Source organism: Nothobranchius furzeri, chromosome 7 (genome assembly GCF_043380555.1).
Source record: "Nothobranchius furzeri strain GRZ-AD chromosome 7, NfurGRZ-RIMD1, whole genome shotgun sequence".
NCBI classification, from domain to species: Eukaryota; Metazoa; Chordata; class Actinopteri; order Cyprinodontiformes; family Nothobranchiidae; genus Nothobranchius; species Nothobranchius furzeri.
In genome coordinates, this window is record NC_091747.1 from 45,054,578 (window position 1) to 45,067,864 (window position 13,287).

General features: G+C 43.4%; 1 protein-coding gene across 4 annotated transcripts in view; it reads left to right on the forward strand.

The window, feature by feature from the left end:
- Window positions 1–13,287, forward strand: part of LOC107382559 (dnaJ homolog subfamily C member 13) — a 37,613-nt gene that overhangs the window by 20,482 nt on the left and 3,844 nt on the right. For 2 of the 4 annotated variants that reach the window (XM_015954738.3, XM_070553352.1), the window contains exons 17-42: window positions 134–255; window positions 4,163–4,238; window positions 4,368–4,463; window positions 4,545–4,685; window positions 5,451–5,468; window positions 6,079–6,161; window positions 6,272–6,425; window positions 6,510–6,613; window positions 6,697–6,856; window positions 6,925–6,987; window positions 7,069–7,170; window positions 7,299–7,403; window positions 7,586–7,788; window positions 7,862–7,946; window positions 8,031–8,185; window positions 10,857–10,902; window positions 10,982–11,136; window positions 11,211–11,412; window positions 11,492–11,607; window positions 11,685–11,763; window positions 11,844–11,979; window positions 12,052–12,236; window positions 12,315–12,389; window positions 12,465–12,584; window positions 12,683–13,066; window positions 13,138–13,251. In XM_015954738.3, the coding sequence (XP_015810224.3) occupies window positions 134–255; window positions 4,163–4,238; window positions 4,368–4,463; window positions 4,545–4,685; window positions 5,451–5,468; window positions 6,079–6,161; window positions 6,272–6,425; window positions 6,510–6,613; window positions 6,697–6,856; window positions 6,925–6,987; window positions 7,069–7,170; window positions 7,299–7,403; window positions 7,586–7,788; window positions 7,862–7,946; window positions 8,031–8,185; window positions 10,857–10,902; window positions 10,982–11,136; window positions 11,211–11,412; window positions 11,492–11,607; window positions 11,685–11,763; window positions 11,844–11,979; window positions 12,052–12,236; window positions 12,315–12,389; window positions 12,465–12,584; window positions 12,683–13,066; window positions 13,138–13,251 (3,279 nt within the window). The remainder of the gene's footprint in view (window positions 1–133; window positions 256–4,162; window positions 4,239–4,367; window positions 4,464–4,544; window positions 4,686–5,450; window positions 5,469–6,078; window positions 6,162–6,271; window positions 6,426–6,509; window positions 6,614–6,696; window positions 6,857–6,924; window positions 6,988–7,068; window positions 7,171–7,298; window positions 7,404–7,585; window positions 7,789–7,861; window positions 7,947–8,030; window positions 8,186–10,856; window positions 10,903–10,981; window positions 11,137–11,210; window positions 11,413–11,491; window positions 11,608–11,684; window positions 11,764–11,843; window positions 11,980–12,051; window positions 12,237–12,314; window positions 12,390–12,464; window positions 12,585–12,682; window positions 13,067–13,137; window positions 13,252–13,287) is intronic. The other 2 variants (XM_070553350.1, XM_070553351.1) reach the window with 2 other exon arrangements.

Genomic DNA, 13,287 nt, shown 5'->3' on the forward strand with positions numbered 1-13,287 from the left:
GTGGACCCAAGGGATAAACCATCAACCCTGCCCAATAATCAACTTTCCTCGCGGGGTCACACCCATTAGGACAGTGGGAGGGTTAAAGCTCTTGATTTTTGATGGAAATGAATGGATCTTTGTTTAAATTCAGGAAGGAGAAAAGGAAATAGCCACTAAGATGCAGGAGCTGGCTTTAAGTGAGGGGGCTCTGCCGAGACATCTCCACACATCTCTGTTCACCATCAGTGCCGACCAGCGGATGCTCACCAACAGGTACGGCTCAGTACTTTTAGACCGTTAACTCATTCACTGCCAGCCGTTTCCTGATCAGAAAAAGCCTTTCGCTGCCGACGTTTTCAGTGTTTTTCCTTTTTTTTTTTAAGAGTCAAAGAACGTTGTGCGCTCTATGATGATGTAAACGCCAAAACTACAAAACAAAGAGTAGACCCACCTCTTACATCAGGAAGAATCCACGAGTTTCGAGCTTAATTCAATCTTTCATAAGCCGTTGTCGAATTCTGATCAGCAGAAGCTTTTCTTGTTCACGCCTCACTTCTTTTTACAGCAGCGGCCCAAAACGATCTCCTAACACGTGGATTGTCTGCTTCCTGATCACGTGACGTCTGTGGAGATCAGCTTTAGAGCTGAGATGTTTGTTCTCACGGTGTGGGGGCTCGTTCCGACACCCACACAGTAAAAAAATGCAAATGACGACTTTAGTCATCATTGGCAGTGAATGGGTTAATGAGTTGTTGCTGTGCTTTCGGACGTAACTATGCTTCGACTATACGAGGAGTTGTGGAAACTGCAGCTTTTCAGATGGCATCACATTAAGCCAGCACCATGTCACATGACTCTTTTGCAACCAGTTTTTGGTTGATTGGTGCATAAAACATAATTACAAAGCAGTCAGATCATTGTGCAAATTCTTTTTTAGTTGAGTCACACAGTGTCCTAATTAAATTTGTTTCCTCCTACAGTTGCATTCTGACTCTCAGAAACAAAATACAAAATGTTTGAGGTGTGTGTGTGTGTGTGTGTGTGTGTGTGTGTGTGTGTGTGTGTGTGTGTGTGTGTGTGTGTGTGTGTGTGTGTGTGTGTGTGTGTGTGTGTGTGTGTGTGTGACAACTATCTCCATTCACAACGATCAAAACCTGTTCAGAAATCCTGCAATGTGAAATTGATGCCCTGCGATGCACACTAGCAGCTTAAGAACCTTCATTGATGTTTTGAGATCATTCGTTTCAGTCACACTTAGTAGGGAAGGGTAATGTGTCCTGAAAGCTATATTACGATACAATCTGTGCTGTAATATTTACGATGATACATTAATTTCTTCTGTTTATATCTTCTGGAGCATTCTCACAGCAAATACACTACCTACCTGGTCAGAAAACAAAGTCGCCACCTGGATTTCATTAAGCAAATAGGGCTGAGCCTCCGATTGGATAATTACTACATCAGCTGGTAACAAGTCATTTAACCACAACTGGTGCAATGATCTGCTTCTTATTTCTTAAACCATGTGGAAAGACACATCTGGTGGTCGTGGAAAAGATGTTGGTCTGTGTGAGAATGGTCAGATCATTGGCATCAAGCAGAGAAAACATCTAAGGAAATTGCAGAAACAACTAAAACTGAACTGTCCAAACTGGAAACGAATAGTGGGGAGGAACAAATGTGGCTGGAAAAATGTCCTGAATTACCATGTTCGCTTACACATCTGGTCAAATCAAATGGAAGAAAAACAGTAGACCTCAGGGCAATGTTTAATGGTGAAAGTTAGCCACTGTGCTACAGGTACAGCCAATGTGCCATGAGCATAGCAGTCGACTGCTAGGACCACAGCTACTGTGCTACGTGCAGCCACGTTAGCATAATATGATCGAGCACGAGTTCAAAGTACACCAAAGACATTCGTTAAACATAAAATATGAATAAAGTTTCTAACTACTTAGAAATTACCAAAACAATGTTTCTCAGTTGAGCATTGACCTATTGCAAAACCACAACGTAAAGGAGTCCGGCGTCCGGGCAGTGGGTGCTGTCACAGCAACTCGCAGCTAAAGCCATTGGCTGTTCTCGTATACGGGATAACAGTCACAGACATTAGTGGCTACGGGCACACGCTGGTGGCTGTGGCTACAATCAGCCCTACTACTTATTTTTTTGGTGGCGACCTTATTTTTGGCCTGGCGTTGTACATTGGAGTAGACGTAAGAAAGAACATTTGTATGCGCAAATCTTATTTTAAAAAAGCAAAACCTTTCAAGCATTTTTTGTTTTATGATCTTTTTTCAAAACATGTAACAGAAAAATTCTGATAAAATGAATAAAGATGAAGAGGTTCTAAATAAAATATAAGTTAAATGTGATGAGAGCACAAAATTATTTAAAGTGAAAAATGCAAAAGCAGAAATATAATTTCTTCCTGATTCATTTTGTTTTATTATCGTTTGCTCATAGAAGTTGAGTGTTGCTTCAGTGGTGAATACCTGCAGGTAAAACGATGCTCTGCTGTGGTTTTTGTCTACAATATTAAAATAAGGTTGGAGGTTTATCCTTTTTCTCTCCCTTTTGTTGAACCGTGCTCAGATCAGCTGTGCTCATGGGCAGCGCTGAGTTAGAGTGGAGTCAACCATTTTAATAGATGACAAGCAACTAAAACTGGATGGAAAGCCGTTCAGACTAAATCGAAGGCGAATCCAAAAAGTGCAGACAGAAGTTTTTAGAGGATGTTTTTCTGCTCAACTCCTTAAACCCCCTTGAGCCTCGTCTCTAATAGCACCTTCCTCCTCCACCCGCTCCACGTCTGCAGCTCCAGCTGCCATGCTTTCATCTAAAGTAGATGCAGCTTGACAACATTCATCTACATGTGTAGCGGTAGGCTGATGGAGTCAAACTCTCTACCGTGAACTGTTTATAATGCCCGTTACAAACAGTGAGCTACTGATTTTACATGTATATAACCCGGGGGTCGGCAACCCGCGGCTCTGGAGCCGCATGCGGCTCTTCCATCCATCTGATGCAGCTCTCTGTGCTTGTAAAATAATGAATGGATATTTAAATAAAAAGCTTTATATTTTACTGCATTAATTTTACATCTGTATGCCAATTCTAAATGTAAAGATTGTCTGCGTAAGCCTGAACAGTTCCAACCCGGTCTTACTGTGAGACACGCTTGTGCGTAATTATATGCGCTTTCTGAGCTGAAGAGGATGTGAGATTCTGGGATTCTCCTCAGACAGCTCCTGGATTCGTCGCCACATTGGAGACAGGAACAAGCACTATTCAGCCAAAGTTTCATAATCAGGGAACATTTTCTAAGTGACACGTCTCGCTTCAGCCGGAGGAATCTTCCCGCATGGTTCTGCGACGTGCTCCAAGCCCCTCTCCACATCTTCAGCTCGCTGTGGACCTTATGTAGAGCACGCTGAGCAGTGTCCAACTCAGATGTTCAGATGGGAATCTTTTCTTGAGTGATTTAGCTACATCTGCGATGTGCGTAGAATAAAGTGTCAGTTCGTCTGCATGCGTCGGGGTAATTCTTTCTATTCTTTCTCCGTCAAAATAAACGGTCAAATACGGGAACTGTCCGGTCAACCCAAGCCCTGCTTTTAACTGTTCTGTTTTCTTGTGAAAATTGTTGCAAAGAGATAAAATTTAACTTGATTAACACCAGAGCCATATATCCGTCACTGTAAATGAGGGAAAAACAAAATGATCGGATCCTTTTCTGACCTTCCCCACCTACAAAGTTTAATTACAACTATCAAATGTGACAGAGCCTGGATTTGGATTCTGAACAGTCTAAACATGTTTTAAAAAGAAACGTATGACAAAAGTGGCACCTGCTCAGTAAAACCACCAACAGGGTGAAAAATATCAAAATATTGTAGGCAGAGACGGGCTACAACTTCTGGATCCACGTTATATAAATCGTTTTATTGATTATTGTCTTATGAAAGATAACTTTGACGTACACGAGCGACCGGTACCGGCTGCTGTCACCTGTTGTGATTGGTTAAATCAGCTCTCTGCTGTCTGAGGGTAGGCCATGCCGTGGCTGCTGTGGCTCCCAGTGTTTTCTTTACTGTGGGAAACGGGTAATAATGGCTCTTTGATGGGAACAGAGGACATGCATCAACTCGGTAGCTCACTTGTGCTGTTTTTGTATCAGACAACTGAGTCGTCACCTGGTGGGACTGTGGACAGCAGAGAACCCTGTGGCCACCAACCTCCTAAAAAGGATCCTGGTGAGTTTCTGTCAGCTGAAAGTTATCTGATGATTCTCTAAAAGCTCTTGAAAGAAGTGACACTGATGTGTTTATTTTAAGTTAAGTCTCTTTCTTATTCTAATGTCTTGTTTTCCTTCATGCTTGCAGCCAACAGGTTTGTTGGCGTACTTGGACAGTTCCGATCCTGTCCCAGAAAGAGATGTGGACAGGATGCACATCCGTGACAACCTGAAAATCGCTTCGGTACTCGAGCAAACATCTGTGCGTTTCTGCAGAGTAGCATCGTGAAACTTGACTTTGTGTCTTTGCTGTTGCGTCCTGCAGGACCAGCTGAATCGCAACAAGGTGCCTGAGTGGCAGCGGATCGCAGGTAAAGCAGCCAAAGAGGTGGAGAAGTTTGCCAAGGAGAAGGCTGATCTGGTGCTGATGCACTGGAGGGATAAGATGGGCATTGCTCAGAAGGAGGTGAGGACTTATTTTTTCATGCTAGATCTGATTAACTTGATCTTTAAGCCAACAAACGGCTGCTTCTGCTGGGTTTGTCTGCTCAGGTGTGACTGTTGCAGCTCCAGCTGTTGTTGGGATTTTTCTGCATGGAAATCATTGTCTGCTCTGACACCGACTGAGAGTTTCACTTGATTTTGCTTTTGCAATATGTTTCTACTTGGATTTCTCTCTGCAGCCCTTTGTGTGCAAGTGCAAACTGCAGCAAAGTGTTTCGATTTTAAAGTTCCGCTTTGTCTTTTTGTGTGTGTGTGTGTGGGGGGGGGGGGGGGTCTATTTATATTTATATTTTTGATCATTTTTTGCAGAAAAAATTAGTGGTTTGAGTTTTTTCATAAAGCTTTGGCTCACTGTTTGCCGTTTCTGCAACTTTATTCTTTTATCCATAAAAATCTGATCTAAAATCTTAATTCCACGTGAATGTTCTCTGTCCGTCCTGCTTTTCTTTTCAATACCTTCACTTGTTGTGATTTGCTTTGCTTTCTTGAATGTTCCTCAATCATTTTTGTTTGCTTGTTCCAATCACAAACTGCGTTTTTGTTAGCTAATTATGGTAAAGATATCAACCTGTTTTATTGTAAAGGACTTTAATGTAGTAGTGTACATGTTTATTCCCACGTTAGTGATCTGTGACCCTTGTTGTGATAGATGAGGAACAGTAATGTCTCTGTCTCTGCTCCACTCTCCCCTTCTCCTGTCTGCTCTCTCTGCTGTCAAACAATGCAGCAGGACAGAAACAACTTGGTAAGTAGGACTAACTGGTGGGATTCCTCCTTTTTCTCATTTCTTTCCCCCCCAACAAACTATTTTCAATCTTCACGTCACATCTTGGGTGGTTTTTTTTTCTTTTTCTTTCTTTATAATCATGATTTAACATCCTCAAAGAGCTGGTTTTACATATTATTCAAATCCGAGGTTGATTCCAGGAAGCATCAGTAACCAAACTGGATATTTGTAAGTTCCTGATGCAACCTGTTAGTGAATAAATGACCGTGTTCAGTCTGGGGCGTCTACTGTAAGCAGAGATCTATTTACTAGTGTTGATGCTTTTGACCTGGAAGCGTAAATAATAGTTGAGGAGCAGCAAGACAGTTAAAGGCATTTAAAGTATTTTGATTTCTATCTTGTCTGCAACATTTTTGGGGTGTTGTTCCGTTTTTGTACTTTTCCTGTCCAGAAAAGTTTTTGGGTTTTGTGTTCATGTTTTCTAATGAAGCCATCTGTTTGCCCTTTCTTTACGTCGCTCATGTTGTCATCGTTTTAACTTCACATCTCCTCTTCATGTCCTAATCTGGGAACAAAGAAGGATGGTAACAAAACTTTAACCAGCTCGAGGGTTTGTGTTTGATTTCAGAATCCAAACCAAAAGCCCGTCATCCTGAGAAAGAGAAGGCAGAGGATTAAGATCGAATCCAACTGGGAGCTTTTCTATTACAGGTAGAAGGTTCAGGAGGACATTTGGCTGTTTTGATGACAAATGAAATGAGCACAAACCTGAACTTTTAGTCCTAAAACATTCATTTTGCTTCACTACTCTCCTTTTGCAGATTTCAGCTGGACCATGCACGCTCCAACCTCATCTGGAACCTTAAAACTAGGGAGGAGCTGCGGGATGCCCTGGAGGGGGAGATGCGTGCTTTCAGTGTGAACCGTGAGCTCGGGAACGCCACCGTCATCTCCTGGAACCATCAGGAATTTGAGGTTTGTCCTCAGAACATACAATAATCTTCACAATCACTGGAAGCCCACAGAAACATAAAGATTTAGTGTGTTTTCTTGCTGCAGGTGAAATACGAGTGCCTTTCCGATGAGATAAAAATAGGAGATTATTACCTGCGCCTGCTGCTGGAGGAGGATGAGAACACAGAATCCAGCGCCATCAAGAGATCGTAAGATTACAGCGAAGCTACGCCGGCGTTTTTGTTCTGCACCAGATCCAAAACAGACTTCTTCTTCTTCTCTGTGCTCGTAGATACGAGTTCTTCAACGAGCTCTACCACCGCTTTCTGCTCACACCCAAAGTCTCGATGAAGTGCCTGTGCCTGCAAGCGCTCGCCATCGTTTACAGCAAGTGCTATGAGGAGATCGGTCCCTTCACAGACACAAAATACGTTGTGGGCATGCTGGATCGGGTACGTGCAGGCACGCTGTCAATGCACACGCGTTTGTTTAGATCCGTAAAATCTAACCTATGTTACAGTGTACAGACAAGCTGGAGCGGGACAGACTCATCCTGTTCCTCAACAAGCTCATTCTTCATAAGGTATGCTCTAAAATGAAGGAAACGTGCATAATGTTGTTATCTAGACCACATTTTTTACTCTTTAGTTTTTTATTTGTGCAGAAAAATGTGAAGGAAGTAATGGATTCAAACGGAGTTCGTATCATGGTCGACTTGCTCACTTTGGCCCATCTGCACACCAGCAGAGCTACTGTTCCACTTCAGGTATTAACTACAGCTTGTTACAAATCAAACACAATCAGTAGTATTCAATAATCCAGAAAATGAGAACATCTTATATCTCGGGTCTTTAACGGGACAGACGACCTACACTGCTTTGTGTTTTTCTGCAGAGCAACGTGCTGGAGGCGTCCCCGGACATGAAGAGGGAGGGGGAGAAGGAGTGGTACTTTGGGAATGCGGACAAAGAAAGACGAGGACCGTTTAGTTTTGAGGAGGTTTGCTACACTTTCTTGATTTATTGTTGGTTTTGTTTTTGTAAAACCACCTAAAGGTGTGAAGAAGTGTCTTCAACAACATCTGATCATGTCTGAGCTTATATAGTCCAGTACAGATGGTAATCTGAGGAGATATTTTTAGTCATAATCTGGAGTGTTCCCGTTTGTTTTCTCCTCTCCAGATGCAGGAGTTTTGGAACACGGGTGTCCTGAATGCTAAAACGCGCTGCTGGGCTCAAGGGATGGATGGGTGGCGCCCCCTGCAGGCCATCCCTCAGCTGAAGTGGTGCCTGCTGGCAACGGGACAGTCGGTGATGAACGAATCGGATCTGGCCACGATGATCCTCAACATGCTCATCACCATGTGCTCCTACTACCCCAGCAGGTGGACGCCACGGCTGCTATTTTTGTTGTTTTTCTCGTGTGACTCATACTTACAGCTCTTTATTTACACCCAGGGACCAGGACAATGCCATCATCCGACCTCTACCTAAGATCAAGAGGATGATCAGCGATAATGCCTGCCTCCCACACATCGTTCAGGTAAGTCTGTTGTACTCCAGTGGTTTTCTGGGTAGAATGATGGGGGATTTAATAGTTTCCCTTGTTTTTCTGCATTTCCTCCAGCTGCTGTTAACCTTTGACCCCATCCTGGTGGAAAAAGTTGCCAACCTTTTGTTCCTGGTGATGCAGGACAACCCCAATCTGCAGCGCCTCTATCTGACAGGAGTCTTCTTCTTCATCATGATGTACACCGGCTCCAATGTGCTTCCTGTAGCGAGGTACCTGTTGAGCGCTGACACGGGCATTTATGTCATTAACATCAGTTTCACCTTTTTGTGATGGCGTGACATAATGAAGGCTTTTAAAATATTTGGTCTCAGACGTGGATTAGAGCTGATCTAGATGATAAAATAACGGGAGGAAGTTCAGATGTGGAGATATAAGAATCGTGGAAAATCTTGGATTTTTTATTTATTTATTTTTAACTTTATTTTCACTTATTGACATCAAAATAAAAACACAACTAAATTGCCAAAAGCCAAAATGAAAAAGGGGACAGAAAGAAGAAAAGCGTATGTTATCTGCCCCTTCTAACTAAAATAACATTAATACAAATGAAACAATCATGATTCTTAAAAAATTTGAACAATATAGTCTCTGGACTGGTTGGCTGACACAACATCAACCCATGAATTGATAAAAAGAGAGAAAACAAGTTACACAGAAAGAAGCATCAAGTTATATATACACATATGCATACATAGACTTGTTCCCTTTTCCCCTTTTTTTTCTGATATTCACTAGTTTGTAAGAAGACGGTGAAAACTTTGAGAGTAAAAGACCTAAAATAAACAGAACTAAACAAAAAATTATCTTGGATTAAAGTCATAAATTCACGAGGACATCTGGATACTCTGTAAACTGCAAAGGGTGAATTTAGACATTTAACCCTCCCACTGTCCTAATGGGTGTGACCCCGCGAGGAAAGTGTACCATTGAGCAGGGTTGATGGTTTATCCCTTGGGCCCACGTGGCAGGGGTGAGGAGGGAGCACCACCTCACCCCTGCCACGTCAATCCTGCTCAGTGGTCAACTTTCCTCGCGGGGTCTCCCGTAAAGACAGTGGGAGAGTTAAGAAACCCTTTCAAAGTAAAAGCATGTGCTAATTTATTATAGTTGGTGAAGGTTAATAAAAATACTTTGTTCAACAAAGTAAAAGCATGCTTCTTCTGGATTGTTGGAGCTAAAATGAGAAGCAATAGATTGTGACTCCACCAGAAACTTGTTGAAGGATTAAACCATTTTTAATCTCATGATTTATCTTCCTGATATTTTAAACATCAAAAAGCAACTCTTTTTCTTTTGTTTTAAAAAAAATTCCCCTGAATTCAACTAGGGTTGTCACGGTATGAAAATTTAACCTCACGGTTATTGTGACCAAAATTATCACGGTTTTCGGTATTATCGCGGTATTTTTTAAACGGTGTTGCATATGTTCAGAAAGCATTGATAGTCCTGTTCTACACAAACTGAAATAGTTTTGAAAAGGTGTAACAGTGTTTATTAAACCTAAAATAACACAAAGCCTTAGCAAAAGTGCAACTTTTCACAAGTAAAGGAACAAATAGCTTTTTTTTCTTGAACATGTTACAGTAGTCAGTGCAGGTTTAAATTATACAAATCCAAACATTCAAAACATAAACAATATGTAAACAAATCAAAGAAACACCACTTGTTTTCTCATTTACTTGTTTTCTTCATTATCAAAATGAAAATCTAAAACTCCAGTCCACGCTTGACTTGAGCGCTGTACAAGTCAACCTTAAAAAAATATGTATTTAAAATAAATAGCCACTTTAAACAAATTACTAAAATAACTACTACACTATGTAATCAAATCCAAATGTCCAAGTATAAATGGCATTGAATAAGTAAACAAATCAATGACAAGGAACTAATTGTATATTTCTCTTCACCATCAACAAATAAGATGCTTCATCCAGCAACAGGGTGTCCGTGACACGGTTTAAATGCTGGCAGAGGACGCTGCGGCTGCAGTATATAGTGACTCGTTGCATTCTCCCTCAACCAAAAGTCCTCACGTCATGCATTTCAGCTAAAATGCTAACGTTAACTTACCTTGCACTGGCTGTGGAGACGTGGGTGATGGTCACGCAGATGTGCCATGAGATTCGAAGTGTTGCTGCCTTCTGCAGACACTTGTTTCCTGCACGTTCTGCAAACGGGATAGCAGTCTTCTATTAACTGTCCCTCAGCATTTTTCAGAAATCCAAAATATGCCCATACTTCCGATTTAGTCTTCTTTGAGGGCTGATGGATGTCCTGGGCGCTGCCGTCTCCTCCTTCGGCCATTATTTCAGCTTCAAAGTTTTGGTGCCGTTGCAAACTAAAAAGTGCGTGTGCGCGCCGCGGGAACTTCAGCTGAAGCGACGGTGGCTGGTAAGGGTCACCGCGCCGAAACCGCGGCCACGGTAAACCCACCGAGATAATTTAGTTTTTTAAAAACTGGACGGTTATTTTTATTGTCAACTTTTTTACCGGGGTTTACCGCCATACCGGTTACCGTGACAACCCTAAATTCAACCTTATCGATAATTTCCGGAAATCCTTACTCGATGCAACAGTCGCATCAAACATTCTGGCAAATTTAAGACTTTTTGTTTTTATTTGTTTTTTAGTAAATTCATGAAATTAAAACTTAAGAAATTACAATTTAATTCCAGTAAATTAGTTTCTTTTATTGGTAAGCTTGACCTTTTTCTTACAAATACATAATTTTCAATCTTCAAATAATAACGTTATTTTTTTTTTTCTGTTTTGTTTTACAAACATTTCCAGCTCCATTTCTGTTCCTTGATGTTTTTCTATCTGACCAGCCTGGACACATCATACCTGATGTAACACTTAATATTTTTGTGTTCTCCTCAGGTTCCTGAAGTACACTCACTTAAAACAAGCCTTCAAATCGGAGGAGGTGAAGCTCATTTCAAACCCACTCCGAACAAATAAAAGCCTTCTGAGTCCAAAGAGATAACTATCTGTTGTGTCTCCAGTCCAAGGGGCAGGACATTGTGCAGCGCAGCATTCTGGGACCCGTGTTGCCTGAAGCCATGGTTTGTTATCTGGAGAACTACGAGGCTGAGGGCTTCTCTGAGATCTTCCTTGGTGAATTTGACACGCCTGAGGCCATTTGGAGCAGTGAGATGAGGTGTGAAGTGGCCTCAGTTCTGTAACATCACAATGCTTTTGAAGCTAAAAACGTTCCTGCTTAAACTGTTTCAGGCGGATGATGATAGAGAAGATAGCAGCTCATATAGCTGACTTCAGCCCCAGACTGCAGAGCAACACGCGAGCGCTGTACCAGTACTGTCCTATCCCCGTCATCAGCTTCCCTCAGCTGGATAACGAGCTCTTCTGCAACATCTACTACCTCAGACACCTGTGTGACACCATCCACTTCCCCAACTGGCCCATTCGAGATGCTGTAGGGTTTTCTTGACCTTTTTCTGCTACACCTTTGATTTCTCGAACAGTTTTCCTGATGGGAGGTTTTTCTCTCACAGGTGAAGCTGCTGAAAGACACTCTTGAAGCCTGGAAGAAGGAGGTGGAGAAGAAGCCACCGTCCATGTCTGTGGACGACGCTTACGAAGTCCTGAACCTCCCGAAAGGACAGGGCCAGTGAGTAAAGAAGCTGCTGTTTAACCTCCAGACTGAAAGTGCTGCTGCCACTGAGTGCTTCTTTTTAATGACTTCAGGCACGAGGAAAGTAAAATCAGGAAGGCTTACTTCAGACTGGCTCAGAAGTATCATCCTGACAAAAACCCAGAGGGCAGGGTGCGTATTTGACCCGTTGCTGCAGGAAGCGCTTGTTTAGGGTTAGAGTGTTCTTTAATTTGCTTTCTGATGTCTTTCAGGACATGTTTGAGAAAGTCAACAAAGCTTATGAGTTCCTTTGCACTAAATCGGCCCGAATCGTGGACGGTCCGGACCCGGAAAACATCATCCTCATTCTCAAAGCCCAAAGCATCCTTTTCAATCGACACAAACAAGGTGGGTTTAAAGAATCTACTCCTGGCGTCGCATATTCAGCCAATCGTGAGCTTTCCTATGACGTTTCCACAGAACTGGAGCCGTACAAATACGCCGGTTACCCCATGCTGATCAAAACCATCAAGATGGAGACCGACGATGAGCAGCTGTTCTCTAAAGCCTCGCCTCTCCTCCCGGCTGCCGCCGAGCTGGCGTTCCACACGGTCAACTGCTCGGCCCTTAACGCTGAGGAGCTGCGCCGTGAGAGCGGCATCGAGGTACGCACCGTCGAACCAGCCCTGAAATATTTTAAAAGAATGAAGATGTGAGTTAACAAGTGAAAAAACTTGTTTTAGATCTTACTGGAGGCTCTTTCTCGGTGTGTGGCTGTATTAACTGCATCCAGCCGGCCTGAAGACATGGCTGTACAGGTACAAATACTCCCGCTATGACCTTACGTTTGCGTTTCTTGTTGGCAACACTTTCTTCACTTTTCTTCATTCCAGGTGTGCGGGCACATCTGTAGGTGCTACAGCGTAGCGGCTCAGTTTGAGGAATGCAGGGAAAAGATCATCGAGCTTCCCAACATCATCCGAGACCTCTGTCACATCCTGTACTACGGAAAGGTGGGGATCTTCTTGTCTGTCGGCACAGTCGTGATTTTAGTTTGGTCAAGTGTTTGTGCACAGCTGTGACTCATTTTCTCACACTCCTCTCCTCCCAGGGTCTCCCGAAGACGGCGGCTCTGGCAGTTCAGTGCGTTAGCTCCTTTGCGGTGGACTTCTTCCTGCAGACCCATCTGTTCCACGCCGGTGTGCTTTGGCACCTGTTGGTCCACCTGTTCAACTACGACTACACGCTGGAGGAGAGCGGCGTGCAGGCCAGCCAGGACACCAACCAGCAGGAGGTCGCCAACAGCCTCGCCAAACTCAGCCTGGTGGCTGTCAGCCGCCTGGGAGGCTACGCTCCAATGCCGGGCACCCCCGATGCGCCCCAGACCAACGGCATGGACGGCACCCCTCCAGAAAACCCAACTGTACGCAAGAGTTTAGCCGCGATGCTAACGCCGTACATCTCCAGGAAGCTGGGATTGGGATCTCCCGCTGAGGTCAGCTGATCAGACGTCTGCATGTTCTGTAAAATGCAAACGCAGCTTGACCTGTTTGGTGTTGCGTTCAGGTCCTGAAGCTGCTGAACAGCAACTCCGAGAATCCGTACCTGATCTGGAACAACGCGACTCGAGCCGAGCTGCTGGAGTTCCTGGAGGGTCAGCAGGAAGGAAACATCAAGAGAGTGAGAACAAAGACCCGGTGCTGTTTTGAAAACCGC